The sequence below is a fragment of the Cyprinus carpio genome, chromosome B7 (assembly GCF_018340385.1).
Source record: "Cyprinus carpio isolate SPL01 chromosome B7, ASM1834038v1, whole genome shotgun sequence".
NCBI lineage: Eukaryota > Metazoa > Chordata > Actinopteri > Cypriniformes > Cyprinidae > Cyprinus > Cyprinus carpio.
The window spans coordinates 17,112,520-17,139,432 of NC_056603.1; the positions used below are offsets into that span (position 1 = coordinate 17,112,520).

General features: G+C 36.0%; 1 protein-coding gene across 1 annotated transcript in view; it reads right to left on the reverse strand.

Annotated features, from left to right (window-relative positions):
* Positions 1 to 19,133, reverse strand: part of LOC109088841 (vacuolar protein sorting-associated protein 13C-like) — a 53,731-nt gene extending 34,598 nt beyond the window's left edge. The window contains 19 exon segments of the mRNA XM_042727587.1: positions 62 to 204; positions 414 to 508; positions 604 to 739; positions 832 to 894; positions 1,962 to 2,133; positions 2,255 to 2,361; positions 2,449 to 2,576; positions 3,213 to 3,270; positions 5,483 to 5,563; positions 5,669 to 5,728; positions 5,863 to 5,922; positions 6,052 to 6,161; positions 6,332 to 6,400; positions 6,628 to 6,690; positions 9,073 to 9,174; positions 11,176 to 11,271; positions 14,533 to 14,575; positions 14,870 to 14,913; positions 18,886 to 19,133. Coding sequence (XP_042583521.1) covers positions 62 to 204; positions 414 to 508; positions 604 to 739; positions 832 to 894; positions 1,962 to 2,133; positions 2,255 to 2,361; positions 2,449 to 2,576; positions 3,213 to 3,270; positions 5,483 to 5,563; positions 5,669 to 5,728; positions 5,863 to 5,922; positions 6,052 to 6,161; positions 6,332 to 6,400; positions 6,628 to 6,690; positions 9,073 to 9,174; positions 11,176 to 11,271; positions 14,533 to 14,575; positions 14,870 to 14,913; positions 18,886 to 18,985 — 1,730 coding nt within the window. The 5' untranslated portion in view covers positions 18,986 to 19,133.
* Positions 19,134 to 26,913: the final 7,780 nt, after the last annotated feature.

A 26,913-nucleotide genomic window follows, 5' to 3' on the forward strand; every position in this document is an offset into this window, starting at 1 on the left:
ATGTGTGTGTGTTGGCCAATGCTAAGGGTTTCCCTGTAATTATGTGTAATACTGGACATACCTGATGGCCTGTGCTCCAGGTCTCTGTGAGATGGACGTACTGAGGTCAATCATTTGCACTTTGAGGATCTCTGGAATGCCAGGCTCCTCTCTGAATGTTACTGAGGTGCTCAACAGTTTAAAATTGACAATCACAGCTACATACTGCACATAAGAACAAATATGTACATAAACATGTGAGTATAATGTCCAGGATAAACAGGATATGCAGTATTTGACAAATTGTTTTGTCAATATGAAACGTTTTGTTAGAGTGTGGTCACATTAGCAAAATTTTGCTAATTAATTTCACAGAACAACAGTAATGAGACTGTGACTTTACAAGGTAGCTGTACAGAGTATTTTCCACTCACGTGTTTTGGTAAGGCAAGGTTATGAGAGCTATCGCTGTAGCCAATGGCTGTGTAGAGTTTCGTTTTCTCTTCAGGAGTCATGATGGAATCAATATCTGTACAAATAGAGTACATGAACAAAAATATGGATGTACATTAAAAATTTGCATTTATTCATAGTTTAGCAATTATTTTAGCGATTAACACTCACTCTCAGGCTCTTTATCTTCCTCTTCCTCTCTCTTCTTCCCTTCTTTCTTGCCAAAAAAGCTGCCGAAGAAGCCTCCTCCACTTTGTTTCTGAGTGGCAGCCTTTTTAGTAACCAGCTTCTGTCCTGACCGAACCACCTGTGGAGAGACAAAGTCAACTTACAAGACCGGATGAAAAACATAAAAACACCAGTACAGTATGGTTAATGTTTTGATACATGTTGTCATACCTCCATCTGAATCTGCTGTCTGGCCAATAAAATGTTGAACACATCAAGAACTTTCTCCAGCTCCTGAAAGAAAACACATTGATAAATGTAAAATAGTAAAACATATTTAAGAATGATTTAGGAAAAACTAATAATTCATTTTAAAATAGTATATGTTAAAGGTGCAGTAGGAGATCTTGGAAAATGCTAACTTTAGTCTAATTGTACTGAAAGTGAATGTCCCTCCCCCCCTGCAAATCCCTGTCCGAAGCCACGCCTCCTGAACGCATGAACGCGAACAGACCAGACGACCAGAGACAACATTACTACAATACATCACATGTCATTCACCGGTGAGAAAACTATATAGTACAGTTAGTAAAAGTACTACAATACCAGGAAGGAAGGTCAGGTTGTTGATGTTTGCATGCCATTCTCGCTCTGTCTACACAGAGTATGTGACCGCATTGATGACATATCCTGTCTGCGCAAACCATGTGAATGGAGGTATGCCAATACACATGTTGACAGGCAGGTAGGAAAGTCAATCAAAATGCTCGGAATGAGCAATTTGATTGAACAAACATTTCTTGGTCCTACGCCTTCCACAGAATATATAAATACATTTAGACCAATTAACTTAATCGGGATGTGAAAAAGACTTTCAGCCAGCATAACAAAAACATTTTCTGAAGACTATCACCTATTGCACCTTTAAAATATTTTAAAAAAATCATTATAAATTATTTCAGCATAACAATTTAAAGGGATAGTTCACCCAAAAATAAAAATTCTGTCATTAACTACTCATCCTCATGTCCTTACTACCTTTCTGTGCACTGAATGTGTCAGTTGCGTTGCTGTCTATGGAGGGTTAGAAAGCTCTTGGATTTCATCAAAAATATCTTAATTTGTGTTTTGAAGATGAATGAAGGTCTTGAAACGAATGGGTCTGAAACAAGTAATTTATGAGAGGAAATGTCATTTCTGAGTGAGCTATCCCTTTAACAAATTGAATGGCTGAAACATGAACTGGAACTCAGACTTTCTTAGAATTTTGTTTCTTTGTTGAGCAAAGTTGTGCAAAACCTGATAGCCCAGTGTATTTAAATGCATTGATGTTGGATAAACTATTCATCTATAGTTCATACCTGGATTTGTTTCTCTGTGTCTTCCCGGACTTTACCCTGTGTGAGTTTGATTTTGTATGCAGCTTTGTAAGCCTTAAGTGTTTGCCTGTGCTTCTTGATGTTGTTCCAGTCCCACATCCGGTTAAAATGCCTGATATGCACTTCCAGTATACTACTGATGCTGTATTTCCACCTGACCAATCAAAGGGGCCATGTTAGAAATCTATCAGCCATATGAAACATTAACATTATCATATGAACACATACGAACACATATGAAACATTATTATCATATGAACACATAATGCACTTACCATTGCCTGGCGTTTCTGTGGACTGGAACATCAGGCCTAAACTTTCTGTAGGGGCTATTCTTCACCATGCAGTCTATAGACTCCAACAGATCCACCATAGACAGGTACTAGAAACACCCAAAAAACTTACTAACCCCAAACTTTTGAATGGTAGTTTATGATTAAGACACATGATGGTTGCCATATTGTTATACCTGTGGCTTGGTCATCTCAATTGCGATGTTCTGAACCTCAAGGTGCAGGTTTGCTTTGGGTGATTTTAGCTCAACTTCAGCATTAGGGTTGATGCACATCCTTGCAGAAGCAAATATGGGTTTGAAAACTGTAAGAAACAAATCAGTTCATCATGATGGGTGCAATGATTTATAATGCTAAGCCTAAGTTGGTCATAAATGCTTTAACCATCAAAATCATTTCATTATATCTCATTGACACAAGCTTGGTGCATTCATATGCATGTTAAACGTAGCTGTATTGGCACTCTCACTGACATTTGTTGTTTAACTAGTACATGTATATATGGGGCTGTAGTACAAATAGTACACACTGTGATTACTGGAGTTTGTGTGCTATAAGGAGGTGTGTCATGTGTACTGTTTGAGATCACATAGCGTGTTTAAATAGCACTTGAAAATGAAGCCGTGGCAGGTAAAACACACACCCAACAAAAGTATGAAACAATAGGGTTTGCAACAGCCAAAGATGATACATCATTATTACTTTTTTACTATTTATAATTTAATATTTACTTCCCCTAAGGCTTTCAACATCCATGTTGTTCTTTTTTGTCATCATGTCTATTCTTTCTATCCTTTTAGTACCTCTTCAGTTAAACACGACACCAAAACATACTAACAAAGCTGTACTAAACAGCTCCAGGCCAGATAACAATAAAGATAGCCATGATCTTTCTGTGGATAAGAAAATACAGAATAAGTCATAATAAGAAAATACATACTGTACTGATAGCCTTGCAGTTCCTCATTTCTTGTGCTGATTCCCACTTTCAGCTTGTCCTGCAAACACAAAAAAAAGTGATTTTGAGATATATTTTTCAATATTTTAAATCTATGTATGTAAATACATACACAATGAGATTGAAATTGTCTGTTTTCTTTTCTTTTTCATTTCCTTTATTTTCATTGCAAAAAAGTTGAACTGAAAACTTTACTTTTAAATTTGAATTTCTCAGAATTTAGTGTATTCCCATTTGTTTTAATCACAGCAACACTAGAGCTACATGAACTGCAAAGGTTTGTGTTAAATGTGATGATCGTGTTATTAATCCAATACTTCAAAGAGACCTTGTGCTTGTCACAAATTTGATGAATAAAACAAATAAATTTCCTGAATCTATTTCCAGGATAAAAAAAAAAAAATCCCAGATTTTTTATTTTATTTTATTATTTGTTATGTGGTCTCAGTCCTTTGGAGATATGCATGTTGTAAGGGCCAAAAAAAATCTTATTTTTATGTCTCTGAAAAGCCATCCACACACAATGAGGTGGACAGCTTTCTCATTTTTATGCAGCACAATATTAATTCAGTATGTACTTAGGCCTCTTACAAAACTGAGTATACCCCCCCGCCCCCAGATTATACAGACTATGCTCTCAAACACAGAGGGATGTGCATCAGAAACCATAGTCACAGTGCTATACACCATTTGTCTTAGCTAACTAGATACAATCTGCAAGGTATTGAAACCCATTTCGAGCTCATTTTAAGATACAGATATTTCTACACATTGTTCAACCATAAATACACCTATTTATTTATTGACTCTGTATATTTATTGAAAATATACAGTAGAAGATGGACCACATCACAGTTTGGATGTTTATTTAATAAAGTAGGGGTTTTAATATCGGTTGGGCAGCACATTCAGGCCTGGATAGATATAGCAGATCGAGAGCATGTGCAGAACATAGTTAATAATCTCTGTTATCTGGTTGAGGCAGTCCATGCTGAGCTGAGTGCAAAAACCACAGAGAACAAGTTCTTTTGCTTCTTTCAAAGACTAAGAAAGATTATCAGGTACATTATATAGACAGAGATTAAAAGAATGAGAGATTAAAGATAAAAAAAGTGCTAGGTTAAGCAAGCTCAACCATTACTGCTGTACTTGGATGTCACAAGCCTTGATGAGCGATAAGTCAAATGTTTACCCAGATGCCTCCAGATTAAGAGTCCTCAGACTGACAGTTTAACCGTTACAGCTTTCAGCCGCCGAGTTAACATCAACAAGATCAAAGATTTTCAGTACAGCTGTTTACAATAAACTATATCAGTTCCTGATATGATCACAAATGAATAGTGATCAAGCTATAAAATATTAAATACATATGAACTTTTATTATGAGTCTTATCAACACTAATTATCAACTTTTATTATGTTTTATCATGTGTTTCTTTCTAGTAATTGCAATGTAACCACTAACCCATTTAAATTGCAAGCTTTTTAAAATACACCTTCACTGACTAAAGAACATTTTTATATTATTTATACTTCCTTCCTGTGTTTCTTCTAAATGAAAGGGTGAGTTAATCCAAAAATTATATATCTGTCATAAAGTACTCACCCTTCATGTTGCTCCATTTCATGAAATTTACATTCATATTCAAAACACAACTGAAAATATTTTAATGAAAACTGGGATATTTTTGTTTCACATATAAACACTGATCAGCACACATTCATTAAGTACATTAAATATGGCAAATGGAAGCTCAATCATACTTGCCTGACATGCAAGAACAAACCTCATTCATTATTGTGCATCAAGCAAGTGTGGGTGACCAATATGATGTGCTCTTTATGTGCATTGATGTATATGCATTATTGAATGTTTATATGTGAATAAAACCCTAAATTAAATCTTATCAAATCATATAAAGTGGTTGTGTCTCTTCAGAAGGCATGGATTAAACCACTTTATTCCTATAGATTACTTTTACGTCTTTCTGAAGCATCATATTTTAGGTCTAATGGACTTCAGAGACACAGAAATCTATCACTAAAAATTGCTTCATTTGTGTCGAAGATGAACAGAAGTCTTACTGGCTTGAAACAACATGAAGGTGACTAAATGATGACAGATTTTAAACTTTTTAATATGGTGCACCATTTACAATGCCTGAGGACAACATAGTAGTCTTCAATACTATGAAAATCTCAATTAAACAACACTTTAGAGCTCGTCTGTTAGAGAAAAAAAGGCATATTACCACTATTTCCCCCCATGAGCCTCTGTAGAAGATTGGGCTGTTCACGTTCCAATAGGCACAAAAACACTCCAGGCGCCCCAGTTACGTAGAGGATACATACAGACACACGTTATACACACAACCACAGCTGTACTATGAGATCTTGTTATTATTATGGAAAATAAGACATATTCTCTGGTTGTTTACCTTGTAGATGATCTTGGCTGCTTCATTCAGAATGCAAGGCTTCCAGTTCTCATCTGCTGTCTATAAGAGAGAAAAACTAAGGTTGTACTGAAAGACCAGAGCATGCAAATAAGAACAGCTCATTTCATATTAATCATAATTGAAAGTGGTCTTCATTTTGTGATATTTATATGAATGTGAATATGAAAGAGCACCTGTAGACTGAGTTCTGAAAGAGTCATGCCCACAGCAAAAGGTCTTTGAGGATCTGACACCTGAAGCACAGATGGAAAATGAAAACATACAGTATCATCTAATTACACAAATCTTCATTAATATGCAACACATAGGTTCAAAAATACACATAATTCAAGAGCTGCACTGAATGGAGAGTCAACACTTACATCATCCTCATATCTGATGTGAATGCTGGTGATTTTGACCTGGAGGTTTTTGATAACTTGTGTAGCCAGTTTCTCAGCAAATGTGTCTTTCTTTTCTTCCTGGTGCTTCTCTGAAATTAAAAATAATTTAGCAAACACAAAGGGTTTATCATAACTCCATCCGATTTGTCATTCTAATGCCTTATACAATCTAATACTTTAGCAAACATATTTAGTCCAACAAACAGAATAAAGCTATTGCTCATATTTGCCACGATCACAGTCACCCTGGGCTACCCACCTGCTTTATGTTCATACTTTTTAGATCTCCTAAAGGGTTTTTTACGCTTTTTAAGCTTACGTCCTTTGTCTTACCGAGTGCAGCATTGGGAGAGAGAGAAAAGTTGGTGAGGTAGAAAAGAACTAGTGCAGCAATAAACACACACACTTCGAATAAACAAACATAGAACTGCACCAAAGCACACCAAGTAGTGGGGAAGAAAAAGATGTCTACACATATACACCCTCAATGCACACTTAAAGTCTCCTTGAGATGGGCGTATGGCTAGCCTGCTATAGGAATGGGTCTGTACATACCCCGTGGTGGATTCTTATACACATAACTCTCCAGATTAAACACAAACTCTCCAGCCTGAGAGTCTGCCGTCCAGCAGATGCAGCACAAAGCAAACACACACAGCTGTTAGGCATAGAGATCTGAATGGATGGATGGATGGATGGACGGAGGGATGGATGGATGGATGGGTTGATACATGAATGAATATAGGAATTAATGTAGGGATGTACTAATATTTAAACTGATGTTCTGAAATAATTTTTATACTGACGCCATTGACAGATAAATGGTTGATATAATAAATATTTTTTTTTTTTTAAATAGTAAAAGCAGCATTATTGTGAAATATCACAATTTAGAACAACTGTTTTCTATTTTAATACATTTAAAAATGTAATTCATTCCTGATGGCAAAGCTGATGGCATTACTCCAGTCTTAAGTAGTGGTCGACCAAGGCCGATATATCGGCCAATATTTGGCATTTTTCAAATATCGGCATCGGCCGATAAGTTTTTCTGCTTAGCCGATGTGTTTGAGGCGGGACTTTTTTTTTACAGTGCGCAGGACTTTTATTTGGACGGTGCTGAGAACGGCAGCACCTGACCACACAGTGCTCACACTCTCCCTCTTGTTTACTGTCGTTGTTAACAGTTCTGTCTAATACGGATAGAAGTCTGTCTAATAATCATATAGAACGGTTAAACAAAGGAATTAATGTATACAAAAAATATTATAACAATTGCTTTTTATATTATTAGTAGTAGAAAGGCAAGCATTATAATACTTTCTCGTTTGCCGTCAGCATTAAGCAAATACACATTTATATCATTTAAACAAATCTTTGAATGGCTAATGAACATTTAATTTCACAAACCTTACAAACTTTAATTTAGTCGAATCCAGCTGTGAGATCTTGTGAAGTATGCATTTTTATCCAGCATGATCGCGTGTTCTCTGTTTGACGGTCGGTGCGTGTGAATTGAATGATATTCATGTCATTTTCTCTGTGTGCTGTATGTAAAATGTGTGTTACCCTGGCTTTATTTGAAAATGTATTTTGATTCCCAATGCACACAAACTTCCCAGAATACAGAGTGATCTGTTGGTTACAGTGTTTACTTCCTTGTTAATTATATTTTTTATTAAATATTTAGCTATTTGTAAAAAAATACTTTGTCATCTAAAGTATTAGTATGTTTATTTTACACATTTATTTTTAATCCATTGTCAAATGATTTCAAATTTCTTAAATATGAATAAAAAAAAAAAAAGTATAAGTATGTTTATTTATATATTATATAATATTCTTATATAGATATATATATATATAATATATATAATATATATATATATATATATATATATATATATATATATATATATATACACACACACACACACACACACACACACACACACACACACACACACACACACACACACACACACACATATATACATATATACATATATATCGGCTATCGCCCCCCTGCTTTCCAAGATATCGGCATCGGCTGTCAAAAAAACAATATCGGCCCACCACTAGTCTTAAGTGTCACATCATCCTTCAGATATCATGCTAATATGCTGATTTGGGATTTAAGAAATAATGATTTATTATGAAATTATGAATTATTCAATGAATTGAAAGATCAAAAGAACAGCATTTATTTTAAAAAATATATTTTTTAAACATTACAAATGTCCTTACTGACACTTTAGATCAATTTAATGTATCCTTGCTGATGAATAAAAGTATTAATTTCTTTCTAAAGAAAAAAAAAAGAAGAAGAAAAAAGGCCCCAAACTTTTGAATAGTACTGTAATAGTTTTATTTGAACATCATAACAATATAGTGTTAAGTATAAAAGTTGGAATAATTATTATGGAATCTGCTAATTAGGAAGAAGAGATGCTCTTAATAATAGGGACTTCTGGGACGCTGGTTAGACAGTCCTTGAAAAACTACAAGGCAGTTTATGTGATCTGAAACAAGGTTTCTTTGGTTTTATGATTTTTTTTTCCACAGAGCTTTAATATTGTTACATTCAAACAGCAACTTACTTCATATGCTCTGTTAAAGCGAAAGTGCTCTAAAAGGTTTAACATGTTTGCCATATTATATTGCTATCCTTTTAAGTTAGTGCTAGAAGATGATCTAAATCTTAAAACAAGCAAAAACAGCATCGGCTGAGGCAATAAACTGATCCAATGCAGATTTATGTGCAAACTCAACTAAATGGAGGATTGAATGATGAATGAAGTTGAAAAAAACTGATTATGGTGTGATTGGATGGGATTAAATCAAATGATGAACACACTTTAATAGTTATACTTTCAATAACTGCATATCGTACAGAGAGCATAAAAAGAGAACTGGCAAATTTGAATGCACAAGTTGACTATGTACTAGGTCAAGAAAGTATTACATCCTTTGCATACAAACAGACAAGGGGTTTCTCACCTCTGCGTGCAACCAGCTGCAGGGTTTCCTCAATGCGCTGAAGCTCCTTCTGTTTGGCTTCCTGCTGGTAACGCTCTTCTTTAACTGGATCATATTTAAATGCTTTAAACACACAATACGCACACAGTTAGAGGTAAACAAACATCAAAGATACCATTTATATCATTAACACCTCAGAAGTCTTTAATTTATTACTAATAATCTATTTTCAATAATCACTTTTTTTTTCACTACTGCAACCTAAAATTGTGTTTGTCATAACCATAAATGTACAGTGGAAAACCAAACACTGGGAGCTCAGTCAACCATGTAATAACAGAAAAGTAATTTACAATGACCATCTCCCATGGTTTGCACTGTGGCTTATAAGTAGCTACAGTCTAATGCTGTTCATTCAAGCAGACTTAAGATTTTCATTGTGGCTTTGTCCTCTGAATTGGAATACAGTAGTGAAGCTCTTCTCTATCAGGAAGGACCGGTTCAGACCAATCCATGTGAGAAAAAAAAACTTAATGCCTGCTATTGTATATGCTGCCACTGTTTATCTCTCTTCACAGGAGTAATAAAAGAGACAGTTATGAAGATCAAACAAACAATGTCATATAAAGAAAATGCCACTTGTTATTTTTGGTCTATAGAGACCAAAAGGGTCTTTGGAGTTCCTGAGACAATTCAGTCCATTAAGATATACAATCTATTCATCAGAATCAGAAAGAGCTTTATTGGCAAGTGTGCTAGCACACAGGAGTAGTTTTTCTTGGCATTGAAGCTTTGAGTGAACACATATAAATACAACAAGAGACATAATAATAATATTAAAGAATAAAAACATGAGAAAGTATAAAGACTCATGTTAAGTCAGAATAGAAATATTTCAAGATTATGCACCTATTTATAGTATTATGGATAATAATAGTGAATTTACAGGACATTGCACTACACTGGGCATATTTAATAATTCTGAGGCAATCCATCTTTACAGCACATCTTTCAGCAATGTTTAAAGTTAAAGGCTTGTGTATATCTCAAAACAGCAACAACTTTTCACTGGCAGGTAGAAGTCGACTGTCTTCACTGCAAGAGACAGACAGAAAGTAACAGACTTTCATGCTTAAAAAAATGAAAAAACATTTTACCTCATTTTACTGTACTTACAGAACATGCATTATACAGAACTGATCGGACTACAAGATAAAGCAGATCCCAAAAGAATGAAAAAAGTAACCAAGATCAATGCCAAATTTGAACAAACACTCTCAAAACTCTTGATTGATACACTGTCAATACCTGCTATCAATGGCTCTCCAAATAAACACTTGTATTTGTATGATTAAACATTGTAACCAAAGGTACATATAAAGTTTGCAATAATAATCAAAGATTCAGATACACACAAGAGCAGCTTAATGGTCCGGGTCCCAAGCCACCACCCTGCTACCCACCTTCTACACCTGGCTTACCATTGTAAGGTGAGGAAAATAACTTAGACTCAGCTGCAACATGTAAAAGACAATGTCAGTTGAAGCAGCCCAAGTGATACTGAAAATATATACTGTATCAAAGAAATTTAGTTATTCAATATATTTGTAATTGCTGCAAAAAATAACATCCTCACATAGCTTTCAAATAGGTCTAAAATAATAATGATGCAAGTGTCACTGACTGCTTTTTATTACAGTAATTAATAAAAGCATCATGTTTATTCAATATATTTGTTCAAATCGTATGTCAGTGTATTATACCGTGAACCACATAAGTATACAGTACTGGGGGCGTATGTCATGTATTATAATAAGTATACAGTATTTTGTGACTGATAATTACATTTTCTTTGCTTAATGAAATGTTGTATAATGCAAGACACTACACAAACCTTAGTGGAATCCATCTAGTTTATAAATAAATCATGCAATTAATTTCTAAGAGGAGATGTTATAACAATAAATGAAAGCATTTTGCAGACAAATTACTGTAGCAAAATGCCATGAAATAAATAGCATGGTGCTTCAAGCTAGATATTACAACAACTTCCACAATAAGAAACATGTTGCATTAAGAGAACATAATAAGTAAAACAAAAAAGAAAAAACTATAAGCACTCACTTGCACCTGGAACCACCAGAAGGTATAGTCCATCTAATGTAGCCACCACTGCCTCATTGTACAGGTTTTTCCAAGGGATCTTCAGAGTCAGTTTACCTTAAAAGCAGACATTTTCAATTCAGTGTGACTATAAGAAAGATAAAAGCACTTGAATTACACAAATGTAGAAATATATAGAAATATAGAAAACTTGAAAACTATAGATAAAATCTAAAAAATGGAATTTGTTGCATTACACATCAAGGTTTATTGGGTAACTTTTGACTAAATATCTTTTGATCAAGCACATTTAATAAAGGGGTCCTATTATGCTTTGTCACTTTCTGATTTTAGTCAGTGTGTAGTGTGCATGTTTGGGCATAAAAAAGATCTACAAATTTACAAATCTCAAAGTCCACTCCAAAGGGAGATATTTCGTTTAAAAAAAAAAGAAAAAAAGAATCCCTTTTCAAGAACTACAATGAACAGTTCGTTTGGACTACAGCGTTGTTTTCCAGGTTTTGTGATGTCACAAAGCGGACCATTAGAATATCATTAAAATAATTCCCAACGATGACAAAGAAGTGCTGCTGTAGCGTCGAGTTTTCGCAAGTTATTACATATGTACCTGAATAATTATGTATGTAAATATGTATGTTACAATTATGAAAATGTTTTTATAATAAATTACTGAAAATGATGTAATCTGCAGAATGTACACTTCAGTTATGAGATTACAGTGTTTCCAATACATTGAGTGCAGGTGTTTTTATATCACTATTTCTGAAGGAAACCGACTGTCATTTGCATTTCATCTTGCATGTAATGTCTGATAAAGCAACATTTGTGGAAAAACAATAACGTTACCACTCTAATATGTCTTGCAATATCAGTGCATGCAAAGGTTCTGCACGATCTGCACGGGGTCTGAATCCGGCTCAAAATGATATGGTAATATTGATGGCAAAATCAAGACTTTGTAAAAGAGCATAATAGGACCCCTTTAAATGAAGATTTTGTAAAATGTACAAAATATGGAAGGAATTTCACAGTGCTACTCAGACTAGCATGTCGTCCTTGTTAAAGGGGTCATAGGATGCCCATTTTCCACAAGTTGATATGTTTCTTTAGGGTCTTAACGAAAAGTCTGTCACATAGTTTAGTTAAAATTTCTCAAAGGTAGTGTAAAAAAACACCTTTTTTACCCTGACAAAAACACCTCTTTTCAGAACACGCAGTTTTGTAGCATTTTTCTTTAAAGGGGTCATCTGATGCTTTTTAAAAGATCATTATTTTGTGTATTTGGTGTAACAGAATATGTTGACATGCTTTAATGTTCAAAAAACCCATTATTTTTCAAATACTGTACATTATCGTAGGTCCTCTATGCCCCGCCTCTCTCAAACTCATCATTTTCTAAAAAGTCCCTCCTTTTGACAAGAGCAGTCTGTTCTAATTGGCAAACTGATCCAGTGCATTGTGATAGGCCGAACACCGCAAGCACTCATCAGAAATGTAACGCCCCTTTCCATAATCGCGAGGTTCATCTTTCAAAATAAATGTAAAGACAGTTAGTAATTTCCTTAGTTTTACCATCAGTTCAAGCCCGACAGACACAGTGATGAAGCTCGTATGTGTTTGCAGTACACAAGCCACGGACGGTTAAGACAGCTGACTCCACTGTGTGACCCTCTCTCTCATACACACACACGCGGGCACACACACACGACGCACAACACTCCACATTTGAACAGTCAATAGCAAATACTTTAATAACAAAACAAACTTACAGTAGCTGATTCAGAAGCGACAGATTGTCGTAGCAAAGTCTGAATTACCTCCTCTGGTTCACGAAACAGTCGTCCATAAAATGCGTTGCTGTTTTGTTGTAAGTAATCTTAAAGCTTCCTAAATGCATCTACTTTCGGAAGGCCAAATAAAGTGCTTTTGCTTTCACCTAGAAACACAGCATCTCCCTGACATGACTGCTTCAACACTAACTGCGTTACTGAAACCACACCTTCTTTCTTTGCGTGTACATTTGGTCGGCATTAAGCAAATATTTCCACATAGTGACATAGACATGTGGGGGCGTGTTTGAACGAGCCGTTTTAGGGGGGCGTGGCAGAGTCTTAACTTTGATAAAGAATATCTCTTTGGATGGGAGACTTTAGTCTTTGCAACACGAATGATTCACACGAACATAAATGCATTTAAGTATATCAGGGACGCATTCCCTTCAAAAATAAACGTAATCCACTGTGTCTTCAGCGGCTCAGATATCAAGAGTAAATGAAGACTGCCATGTTCATTATTACACCCAACAACCAAACACCTCAATTCGCTTAGGAGTCATTCTTGTCTACTTCTGCTCCGGCGGTGAAACAATGGTGGACTGATTACAGCTCACTCAGGGTGGGTCTAAGGTAAGACGGCAGTCCAGTCTGTGCTGAAACGCTACTGTCAGTCAAACTATTGTGGGAGGGGCCTGTTTTTGTAACGTCACACAGACAGGCATCTGAGATTTTTATCATTTTAGTGTGTACACACACTGCCAACCAACATTTCAGTTCAAACAACTTGTAAAAGTGCATGTAGCATCATATGACCCCTTTAACCAATTACTTTTTACTGCTTGACATCTTGGCACACTGTCTAGGAGATGTTTTAAGTCATCTGACTCGCTCATGTGATAACATGAACTGATTTCAACAAGCTCCCATTTATTGGCAAAACATCTGTGCTGTGATGTTTGCTGAATTACTGAAACAGTACAACTTTTATGCAAGATTACTGAAACTGATTATTCTTACAAAGTCATTTTAACTAGTCGAAGAGGCCTAAAAAGTTTCATAACAGTGTCATATTGCTTCCACACCCTGCCTAATCTTATGGTATTTTTAGCATCTAGCTCTTTTGTGATTATTCATGAACAGAAGTATATGTTGAAAACTTCCTTAGACATAACCTCTACTGAGGAAAAATTGTGAACTGTGAAAATAGACCACAAACTTCAATTTACTGCTTTAAAAATTCATATTACAACAAGCTTTACTACTGCTCGGCTGTCTATATTACATTTGGAGTGTGATCTCTCCAAATAAACACCAGGCAGTGAAATAAAATCACTTTTATTTGACTGTTACTGCAAAGTTCAATCTGTCAGCATAATCTCTCTAGAGCAGCACAAAATAGGAAGTGCAATTCATCAAACTGAACCCTGAAACTTTTTTCTACTTCAGTCTCCTTGGTTACAAGTTACCAAAACACAAACCAGAATATTACAAAACCACACATTTCACACTTTTTCTTGACAGTACACATGCTACAGCTCCTGGCAGCATAATTTTCCTGATAAAGTGAAAATTGGATACTCACCAATCTGACCAGCCTTTACTCTGAAAGGGACATCAAACTCGCTCTAAAGAATAATAATAAATTGGTAAAATGGGTTTGAAATTCAGATTTCAAGAAATCAATACTAGAAATCCCATTTTGTGGACATATACATAGTAAAACTCTATGTATTACAATTTAGTAACATCAGCAAATCTCCTTGATTTAGCACACTCTTGAATCAGCACATGCTTTAGTGTCTACCACTAACCACAGTGTTACATTTTGTGGCATGGCATCATGTTAATAACAATTCAAATCTATATTAAAATAACAGATAAAATGCAATTAAACTTAATATTTTCCAAAACATACTTACCAAAGCATTTTCTTTCACTCTCAGATTTTCCAACACCACATTTCCTAAAAAAAAAAAAAAAAAACAATGAAAAGAAAAGATAAAAATGTCTGTATTGTACATTTTATTTCATCCATGCTACACGTATACTGCAGACTGTACATGTATCATGTAGTTTCTCTCTCAAAGCCATCCATATAAACATCTGCAACTTTGGAAGCATCACAGATAAGAAATGCTACTATGAAATGCATAAATAATTGAATCCTGATATGACTGGCCACTTTTGACACTGACGATAATTGGATTGGCATCACAGAAAAGAAATAAATGTCAACCAGAGCAGCCTGTCTGATGCAGGGATAAAGACGTCATCTTATCAAACTGCATGCTGACAGAAGAACAGGGCACCCATGCTGATCTGGCCAAGGATTGTCTAAACCCCTATGGAGTCTGTCACACCTGTGAAAGCTGACTGTTCAATATACAAAAACACTTTACTCCTCTCCTTCTCTCATTTTAAACAACAGCTGACCATTTTTGCAATTAAATGAAAGTGGTGACAGATCTGTATTATGGCGTAAATCCAAGTGTAACAAGTGCGCTTGCAGAGGTGGGGTTTAAGTATTCCTGCATAAATTAGTAGAGAAAAGCCTGCCATTTTCACAGTAAGATCCACTGACGATGTCACGTTATGACATTCTGATTATTATAATTATGAGGTGAATTTTTTTTTATATGAAACATATAAATTGATGATTTGTTCACAATAGAATCTATGACATGCATTAACAAAACAGATGAGGTAAAGTTTTTTTTTCATGCCTTATGTTTCTTATGATTCTAATGAACGTGGTTTTGAGGTAAAGTTTTTTTTTCATAACAGATGAGGTAAAGTAGTTGTTCCCGCCTTGACACATCCACTAAAGTGACTATAATGACACAACAGAATGACAGTAATTTGATATGACTCCTTTTCAAAGGACTCCTTTCAAAGCCTATGCTTATACTAACATTAACTGAGCGAACACACATATTTGCATATAAACCTACAAACAATAAAAATACACCACATGACCACAAAGAGAATGAACGGGTCATGTTCCCATCAGTGTTTGTGTATGACCAATAATTTTGCAATGTAAAACAGTTTACACTGACTCTAAAAAGGAGTCATTGATAGGAGTAATAGGGGGATATGGCTCAAAGTGGCCGTCAAGATAAATCTGTAATAATATAGTGCAACAGGTTTTTCCAAACATATGTGTGGAATTTAACTTTTCCAAGGCATTTTGAATGTATAACATAAAGAATAAGTGCAGCACTCAATTGTTTTAGGGAAATTAATGACATGATTAAACTTATCATTATTATTATCTATGAAGGTCAGTGGCGTGCGGTGGTGTTTTAAAATGTGGAGGCAGTTATATATCCATTAAAATCAAAAGTTGCGTTTGTTAACCTTAGTTTATGCACTGTGAGCTAACATGAACTAACAATGAACAACAGTTTTGTAAACAAAGATTAATAAATACTGTAATAAATGTTCATTGTTTGTTCATATTAGTGAACTCATTAAATGACACCTTACTGTAAAATGTTACCAATATTTTTTATTTGTGAACTGATGTACTTTTTAATAGTCAACTTATTTCGGGCTATCGTCATAAAAGCTCTTTAAACACTGCCATAGACACGAAGATAGATCTTTTAATTTCATCACGCTGAATGCTCACTAAAAACTGACGCATTCATCACGTTTTCAGACCATTTCAAGTTTTATTTTGACATGACACAAAGTAGTGGTATCTTCAGTAGCCCCTCACTGCAGAACACAAGATCCAGGTGGTGTGGTTGGATCCATATCTAGGGGTGGAGATGGGTGGGTTTAGGGATCAGGGGGTTGACACGGGTAGGTTTAGGGATATGTAAGGTGGATCCAACCCTGCCCCCTGTTCTGCATTGAGGACCATCTCGGTATCTAAGAGGGAGAGTTGTTTGCTTACTTTATATTTAGTCAATAACACCATCATTTTCTTCATTCAGGCCGAGAGTTCACATAAGTTTAATCATGTCAAGAGGCGGGATTTATCACATGAACCAATCACATTCAATCATAACCAATCATATCCAAATATAGCGTGATGGAGGCATTTCATGTGTCTTTCCCCCATTCATTATCAATTACCCCCCACTAAGCCCACGGCAAACTAAAGCCCCTTTCACACTGCACGTTGGTCCCGGAAAATTGCCAGAAAATTGCCGGATCACCTTCTGTGTGAACACAAACACATCCCGGGATTGATTCCGGAACTGATCCCGGGTTGGGGACCTAGTAACATTGTTGGGTTCAGTCCCGGAACGAGCTCTGTGTGAACAAAAACCAGAACTAGTGCTGTTTCGTGGTTGTGGAGCTAGTTATCGCCCGACTCTTTTAGTGTGTTTTGAAGGCAGATCCACGTTCGCGACGAAACAAATATGTGCAAACTGTAACGAAGCAGAGATCAGTTAGTTCCTCACTTTCCTCGCTGAAGCTGAGACCGTTCACCAGCTTAAGTGAAAGTTAACGTGCCTAGCATTTTCGACTCGTACACTACACGTCACACCCTGATATCACGTGTCTTCACTGGACCTATACGGGTTGTGTGTGAACGCACGCACATATTCCGGGTAATCACTGGCAGTGTGAAAGGGGCAAATTCTAGCGACCCGGGAACAATTGCCGGGACACATTACCCATGTATTTTCTGGAATCGCAGTGTGAAAGGGGCTTAAGGGGTTTCTGTTGTAAGTCTATGGACTGAAGGGAGGCAAGCCTCTGCTGTAACTTTACCTGCGGGTGTGGTGTCGCTGTTGGACAGTGTTACTTTATAAAAACAAGTGACTTTTATAACTTTAATGCCATATTTACAAATTGTTGTTATTTATGTTTGTAATATCGATTATTTTGTCATCCAATTATTTATGGAGACACTGCCTTCCTTGCCTCCTCGGAGGGAATGCCCCTGATTCAAGCCATCAGAATGCTTAACAACCAGCTATCCTTCATCTAAAACCAGAATACATGCTGCTCTTATGTTTACTTTTATTGTACTTGCACTGCCAAGCTCTGTGACATTTTACAATGACATTTTGGACATTGCTCTACTCAGGAATACAAAATCGGAATGTGTGCTGCTCTTAAGTTTATTTATTGCATCTGCATTTAATTTTCCTTCATGTAGCTCTGCGTCACTCTACAATGACATTTTAGACACCGCTCTATCCAAATATTCATATAGTACCTCAGAACTACTTATGGATACTTATAACTCTTAACACTGTCTACCATTATTGTATCTGTTACTGACACTTATTTGTATATAATGCTCTGTCCGTGTCTTTTCTGCCTATGGGCACTGAAGTCACTCAAAAATCTCAGTGCTCTACACATATGTCTATGTCTTTTATGTCTTGTTATTGTCACTGTATGTCTGAGCCTCGTCACAAGCATTTCAATGCCCAGTCTTCCCCAGTTTTAACTATGCAAATGACAAATAAATGCCTCTTGGCTCTTGACTTGACTCTTGATGAAGGTGTGGTCCACTTCACCTTGAGCTTTACTTGCACAAATTCAACAAAGCAGAACAAACAGCAGTGTTTGCAATACTGACTGTCCATTCATCTGCTCAGCTAATTACTGAGAACCATTTTTTGCGTCTTATCTAGTCTGATGTAATATTTATTTAAACGGAAATGTAATGATGATGACTGAATTCCTTTTACACGATAAATGCAGAAACCCTAAAAATAATGAAAGTAAACAGTAAAAATAAAGGGTGTTTTCGTCGCCTCCGAACGACTCCTTGGGGCAAGCAACTTGACAGACTGCCAGTCTTACAAAACAGAAACCAATCCAGCACGAGAGACATAAATGGAGACTGCAGTAAATTTACAGAACGATACAGAACGTTTTACAGCAGACAACAATCTAGAGCAGAAAACAAGCGTTTCTTTGCCCTAATGTAGACGGACAGTTTTGACGAATAAACGCTTACCTCCCCATATGCCAATCTTGAGCTGCGACTTATCCAAGTTTTCCACATAATCTCCTATGAACCTGTTCAAGAGATCACTGACTAAAGACTCGAACACCATGGTGAGTCGAGAACGACAGTAACCCTGTCGCGGTAACGCGCTAAAATGCTTCAATACGCATTTGATAAGGTTACTTCCCTCGCTGGATGACAGGCGTATACAGCGAGATCGACTCGTTCGGTGATCCACTCACACTGTCTGGATCAGGGGTCGCTGCGATTACTGTATTATAAGCAGGATGGCTAGTTAAACAATGAATTCATGATTAAGGTGGGGAAATAATTAAAACAGAATGTCGGGAAGCTAGTTTAATGCCTCATCTATTACAGTTTTGTTTTTGTTTTTTACAATCGTTTTTGCGCAAATAACAGAACCTTCATGTCTTTTTTCAAAGTCATTATTGAGTTTTGTGTTCTAGGCACAAAACTCAATACAGTCATCATTTGTAACACAGGCAGGCTGTCCAATGTTCAGAACTTTGCATATTGCATTCATATCTATAAAGATGCCTTGCATTTGCAAAAGCATTGGTTAAAAAAAAAATGTATTATGAAATATGATAGGAACATTACTTTAGATCACCCACACACAAGATACCCATAGTTTCACTGTCTAGTTTTTAGTACAATCATTAAATATAGTTGTTAAAAACATATGAAGCAGCTTTAATTATGATTCTACACACTTTCATAGATCATTGTAATAGATTAGAGAGAAAACTTCAGACACTGGAATCATTTAACAAAAATGTAAAATTATTGATGAAATAATCAACTCACAACAGGTTTAAAAAGATAAGAAAAAAGAAAAAAATAGATTAGAAAAAAAGATAAGAGAAAACTACAGTAGGCCTACAGTAAAATGTCAACTGGAATGTTCCTCACTCCTCTATGTTTTTATCAAAAAAAAAAAAAAAAATATTGTGGATTTGGCCACAGGTTCTCATCCACATCATAAATTAATGGATTTTTTCATTAGCTAAACTTCTTGAAAAAAATCTTCTGGCATGGCAAAAACCGGCCTGACATGGTATCCTGTGATGTCATTGCACATGTCATCTATGGCCTGGAGAAGAGTGATTTGTTTGTGAGGGTCCCTATTGTGAACCTTCCACCTCCATGTGGAGAAAAAGTCTTCAGTCGGGTTACAGTAAGGAAAGGGGAGTATGGGGGTAAATACAAGATGATAAACTGTGGATGGGCGTGAAACCATGATTGCGCTCGATGCCGTTGCTAGGAATTCTGGGCCCATTGCACTGATTTTGCTATCCCTTTCAAATCACATTCAGTTGTGGGTGGTCAGGCTGCCCAGCGAACATTGTTCTGGACCACTCTCAACCACTGGGGCTCTCAACCCCTCCTCCATGTCATGGCCAGGTTAAAGCCTGCCTCATACAAAAATATGAATGGTTTTCATGAGTTTCCAGCTCTATTACCCTCTAAAAATACATTTATTTATTATATTATTCTGATAACAATGATATAGAATTTTGGGGGATTTATTTCTCCCGACAACAAGCATCTTGAAACTGATCATACCTGAACATACTCTGTCCTCAGCTGCTTCACTTTCATAATCTAAACATTTAATATTGTTCATTATTTCCATAAAAACTATGCTTAAAGTATAATGCAACAGTTATTTAGCATTATGAACAGTTGATCAATTGATAGTTAGATAATTGTAATGAAATGAATAGACACTCAATTCAAATGTAATGTGTGAGTTGCATTTTGAAATAGTAATATTTTGATGTTAAGTTGTGTCATTTTGAACCAGTGATTTTAGTTCAGTGAACAAAATATCTTTGGTTTCATGTGCATTGTATCCAAGCATTTGGAAAAAGTGTTGAGTGTTTTGAAAAATGCCAGTGGAGGACCCTTTTCTGTGTGATCGCAGCATATATTGTGATGTTACCACCACGTTGACCTGGGACATTCAAAATAGCTCTGTGGCCAAAGATGTTTCTCCTATTCCTCTTCCTGCACCACTGCCTTTCATTTTTGTTGAAGTTGTGCAGATTTGGGCTGAGGTTTTGCTCTTTGAGTGTCAGGTTTCACTAACTGTGTATTATTTTTCATTTTACTATTTAAGCAATTGTAAAAACTGTAAACAGTGAGGTCAAATTCATGGTTAAGGTGGGGAACTAATGACAGCAGAATGTCAGGAGGCCAGTTTAATGCCTCATGTGAACGACGTATCTTTTTACAGGTGCCGGTCTAAGGCTTTAGCAAAACGTTGCTTCTTTTTACATTATGAAGTCTGTTTCATTATACTAAGACTTTTGCACCCATACAAGTCAGGGAATGATCGCCCTCTGCTGGCTGGAATAAAACTAAATGCAACTTAAGAGCTCTTTTCAAAGAGTCTACAATCCACATAGGGACCAGGCTCTGGCCTGCTTAACAGAATGTCTGGAGGCCAGTTTAATACCTCATCTGAACGACGCTCCTTTTTACAGGGGCCGGGTTAACATTTCATCAAAATGTTGCTTCTTTTTACAGTCTAAAGTCTGCATTGTTATACTATGACTAGGATTAGAATTTAACAAAAATGTTACCGGCTAACTGGCGACTAACACAGTTCTACATACTCTGCAATACCAATTTTTACTCGCATTTGGTGCTTGGCAAGTGTTAATTTTAGACTCTATGTCTATAAAATTGTTCAGACGGTGAAGAATGGCATAAAGAAGTGATTAAATACATTAAAATGCCCCTGTTATGGGTAATGAAAGGTTCATATTTTGGTTTTGGGAGTCCCCAAAAACAGTTTGATATACATGCTTGGGATTCCCCAAAAACAGTTTGGTTTAAATGTCATGGGGTTGGCAGTAAACAAGTACAACAATTTAAACACATTGTGGCACTTCACTATTGCTATAACTCAAGGACAATGCACAATGTAGTAAGACCAAAAAAATTAATAAGAATTTGCCAAAATTTCCTCATCATGCCCTTTTCTTACTCATCATGTGCTGGACATCAGTAATGTGCATGCTCTCATTTTTAATGTAGTACAAATCCATGTTGATCATTTCTGGTACATCATGTTCAGTTATGCATGAAGTGTTTGTAGCAATAAAGTCCACTATAGGCTCATGTAATTCACAAACCATCCCTTTAATTCTCTGAAAATTGGCATATTTGCCAGATGTAAGTATATGTCCCAAATGTCATTAATTTGATCAAAAATACTTGTTTGTATTGAGTAAAAGAATTGTGTAATTGTAGTTAATCAAATGTAGCTTTTAATTATGAAATAAAAACAAACTCATAAGAGCCTACTAAAATGTGTATTTACCAAACAACATCTTCAAAACACAATACTCACCATTCTTTATTAGACAACACTTTATTGAAGTAGCATAAAGACAAATGAGATTTAAGAGAAATAAAATGGGCAATCAAAAATAAATTAACACTATATTTGCTAATCAAATCACAGCTGCTGACACCCCACAAATGAGTGCCACAGAATCCCATCTAGTCAATGATACAGAAAACACATTTGATATTGTGTTGGAAAGTAATGATTCTATCACAGTCTAACTGTTTGCACTACAAACCATGTGTTTATAATTAAGACAATACATTAAAATAATATAAGAAACACCACTTTGTAATTTCAAGCAACAAAACAAGTAGTTTTGTACAGCTACAAACAGCTGGAAGCCAGACACGTCAAATCATCGAATGGCTGTGCCCACTTTTACAGGAAAAATAAGGTGGATAATACAAATGATGAACAGAAGATGTGATCACTGATGTGGTGTACACCATTAAAAAAAAAAAACTGTAAATTTTACAGTAAAATACTGGCAGCAGGGTTGTCAGGCAGTTACTGTAATATTTACAGCAGTGCTGCGATAATTTATTTTATTCCTGTATTTCCTGATTGCAATTAATAACTATTTTTTACAACTGCTGTTTTTTTTTACAGTAAACTAATGTGTGTATGCTATAATGTTAATAAATATGAATGACTTGCAGGTGAATTTTACATTTAAACTATGCATTAACTGCATAAGCTTTAAACAATATTTAAGTGCATAAAGTGTTGTATAAAGCATAACTTAATTCACCTGTTATTTCATAAAAAAAAAAATAGGCTGCCACTTCTTAAACAGGTCGAAATTTTATATACACCTTTCACATTTGCATGAAAGAAACTCCAAAATAAATTGAACATGAAATTAAATATTAAATGACTTGAAACATTACCATGCATAACATTAAAACCACAACATAGTAGTAAACAGTTCAAAAAACCATACAGACACTGATGAATTTTCACCACTTCATGAACAGTCCAACAAGGCCAAACAACAAGGCCCCAAGTGAGTCAAACAAAAAGGAGAACAGTTCAGCTCCAGATGCTGTTCCATCCAAGGATGCAAAGAATGGCTAGAAATATTAAACAGAACAAAGAGGACAATATTATATACATTACAAAACATAATAATACAGCCAGATACATAATAATACAGAGGGATGACTATACAGTCATGGACAGAAAGAGGGATGACAGGTACAGCGAGATGTTTTTTCTGTACCATTTTCCCTTTTGTTTTCAGTGGCACTTTTCCTTTCTCTGGATTGATACCTACAAAGTGCCTAAAGGGTCAGGCAGACAATAGATAATATGTCATTCACATTGGTTTTAGATTTATGGCATGCAATCATGTTTTTGAAATCTGACAATTTGTTGGAGTATTTCGCAACTCCAGTCTGTGGACCCACCTTTTAGATGTCCCACTAGGGGTGGACTGGGACAAAAATTAAGCCCTGGCACTGTAGCCACACCGGCCCACATTACCGCACCCACACATCTCCACCCACCGACAAGCACATTCACTACTTACATTTCTGTACAGATGGTGAAATAATATAAGCAGTACCATATATGTAACAGGTATTTAAACATTTAATGTATGTGTCTGGCAAACAATACTTACTACTTTTTAAAGAGTACACGTTTATAACAAATTTACATGGAGTAAAAACAAAAGGACAAGAATCTGAGGATGTTGTAGAGTCTGTGTGCTGTCTGTTAATGCCATTTGTCTGCTGTTACTGTCATTCTCTACAATATGTTGTTCTTTGTTGTCACTGTCTGTCTGTTGGGTTTTTCCTACCTCTACTACACTCCTCCCTGTCTCTGCTATAGGCCTACCGTAGCATCCTTCCTCGCTCTGGCTGTACTGATTCCAGCAATATTTTAGTTAATGAACACAGTAAAGGATGTAAACATTACAGCAAAATATTTTCTCACTGACTGCTCTCAACATTGGAATACACATGAATACAAACAAGTAATAACAGCACAAAAGGGAATAGAATACTATTCAAAAAACTATAAATAGTAGCAACAGTAAATCCTATTTGATATACAATTATTTGTGAATTGAAGTATGCTGAAGTGCTGCTAGTATGTGCTGCATGTGCATTTGTGTGTGTGTGTGTGTGTGTGTGTGTGTAGTGTGTGCATGTGTGTGTGTGTGTGTGTGTGTGTGTGTGTGTGTGTGTGTGTGTGTGTGTGTGTGTGTGTGTGTGTGTGTGTGTGTGTGTGTGTGTGTGTGACATACATGCACAGGTTCCTCCTATCCTAAGGGTTAATAAATAGTTAATTTGAGCCACATTATTAAGAAACTTGCAGGATCTGTATCAGGGTGTGTTTCTCTCATTGCTGTCTTCCTACCTCCATGACATTTGACTCTGCTGCAGCAGCTGAGCTGTCTGCACTGGGTCCAGCAACATTCTAGTTTTAAATAGATGAACACATGATTCAGACGAGGGAGAACATAAGTAAACCAATGGCATAATACCTCATCTAACTATAGCATATGAGTGCCTGTAATAAAAGCATGTTCCACCTACTGTGAAATTATGTACTGTATGCATGTATTCAATATTTTATTTTAAAATATGAATATTATAATATATTGAATATCTACATATTCAAAGTAAAGTTCACTACAATTGTCTATAGTACTATGGCTATTGCTATAGGTTTTTGATGTGTTAAACTATATTGCAAGTAGCCTACATCAGTGTTTACCACTTTATCTGCTGATATTTCAGTCATGCAATTCAATAGCAAGCTAGCTCACACTTTTAAAAAAATATCACGAAGCAATGACATTTTAAGATATACTGGGGTTCTATGCTATGCTTACAACTGTTTAATGCAATGTAGGCTACTGTCAAAAAACAAACAAACAAACAAAAAAACACTGTCAGAGTAGGGCCCTATGTCAGAGTGTGATCAAAGCAGAATTTTCAGCATCATTACTCCAGTCTTCAGTATCACGTGATCCTTCAGAAATAATTCTAATATCATTTGCTGCTCAAGAAACATTTATTATTATTGCTGCTTCATATTTGTGTGGAAACCGTGATGCATTTTTCAGAAATAATTTTATATATAGTAACAATGTTATGTAATGTAATAATGTGGCACTGGTTTCCTAAGATCTACTTCTGCTTCTGATGCTTTTGGGAAACTCAGCCCTATTTGAACAAGCACTGCAGAGCCATGCGTCAGCAGCAAACTGTTATTGATTGGTTCTGTCTTTCAGCATTTGCATGGTTCAATCCAACACAATTATTCACTAATATAGTCTATTTTTTCACTTAGAATCTTATTTTATGCACCGAATTTCTTGAAAAATACAATTAATGGTTAAAAAATACATTTTAGAATTGATATTTTTATGTGTGGATCGATCCTTTCGATACAACATCAGCATCGAAAGTATCAGTACTTAAGGGGTACAATGCTGTTTCATGCATTCAGAGTTGTTTACTCTGTTAAAGAGTTGGATTCTCATGCTAAGCATGGAAAAAGTTTTAAAAAACAATTTGGACGTATGACAGAGTATTTCTGTGCCAAAAATCTTACTTCCGGGTTCGTACACGTTTCGGAGAGTTTTTTTTTTTCGATCATGGCTTTTCATGACGTAGACGAGGGTGGAACTCCTTATATGGGCATTTCTCCCGGGAAGACGCGTCCACGCACGCATCGACTGGAGCGAGCTTCATCCAGCGGCAGCGCTGCACAGGACTTGCTCAGGAAGAATGTCTCCAAAGAAGTGTGGTTTTGGTTTTAAGGGAAAGATAATTTTGTTCAGCTTCCTAAAGAACCCAGCGTTATGTAAACAGTGGATACAGTCTGTTTTTCTGGGGCAGCAACTGAATTTCACAAGTGTTTTTGTTACTTTGTTTACATTTACATTTAGTCATTTAGCAGATGCTTTTATCCAAAGTGACTTACAAATGATGACAATAGAAGCCGTCAAAATCAACAAAAGAGCAATAAGATGGAGGGGTCCCAGCATAAAAGATCCCGGTCATGATTCAGAACTGCAGAGGGTAAGTGAAAGGGCATCAGATGTCTGTTTTGTTGGCATTCGGTGCTCAAGTGCTCGTCACTCTTTAGCTCCGCCCACGGCGCGCCTCCAGGAGCTATGTTTTGTTTTGTTTTTTCCGGAGAGAATCATAAAGCTGTATCTTTCTTTTATAATTTTTCTTTTGATAAAACTAAATACTTTTTGGAGATAAGAAGGATGCATTACTACTCTATAGGTACTCAAGATTAACATGAGATTGGGTGAAACTGTGTATGTTATGCCCTCTTTACGGATCGATCCGCCCATCCCTAGCACAAAGCGCTTATGCGCATCCCGTGCGCAGAATAATGCGCTTGAAGCAACATGGAGTCACAGCGCGCGTCACTCCGAAGAGACCACACAGTCATACCTGCTCGCTGATGGGACAATGTTGATGGGATTTTATGTGTTTTATTAACTATTTTATGTTTTTGTGCAACACTTAATGAATGTGACTGGCTAATTAACCTCTACACATCTGGTATATGCTTTAAAGTTGCCACTTTGCCCATTTGTTAAATAAACGCAATTTATACATCTACAGTGGGGAAAATATTTATTTGATCCCCTGCTGTTTTTTTTTTAAGTTTGCCCACTT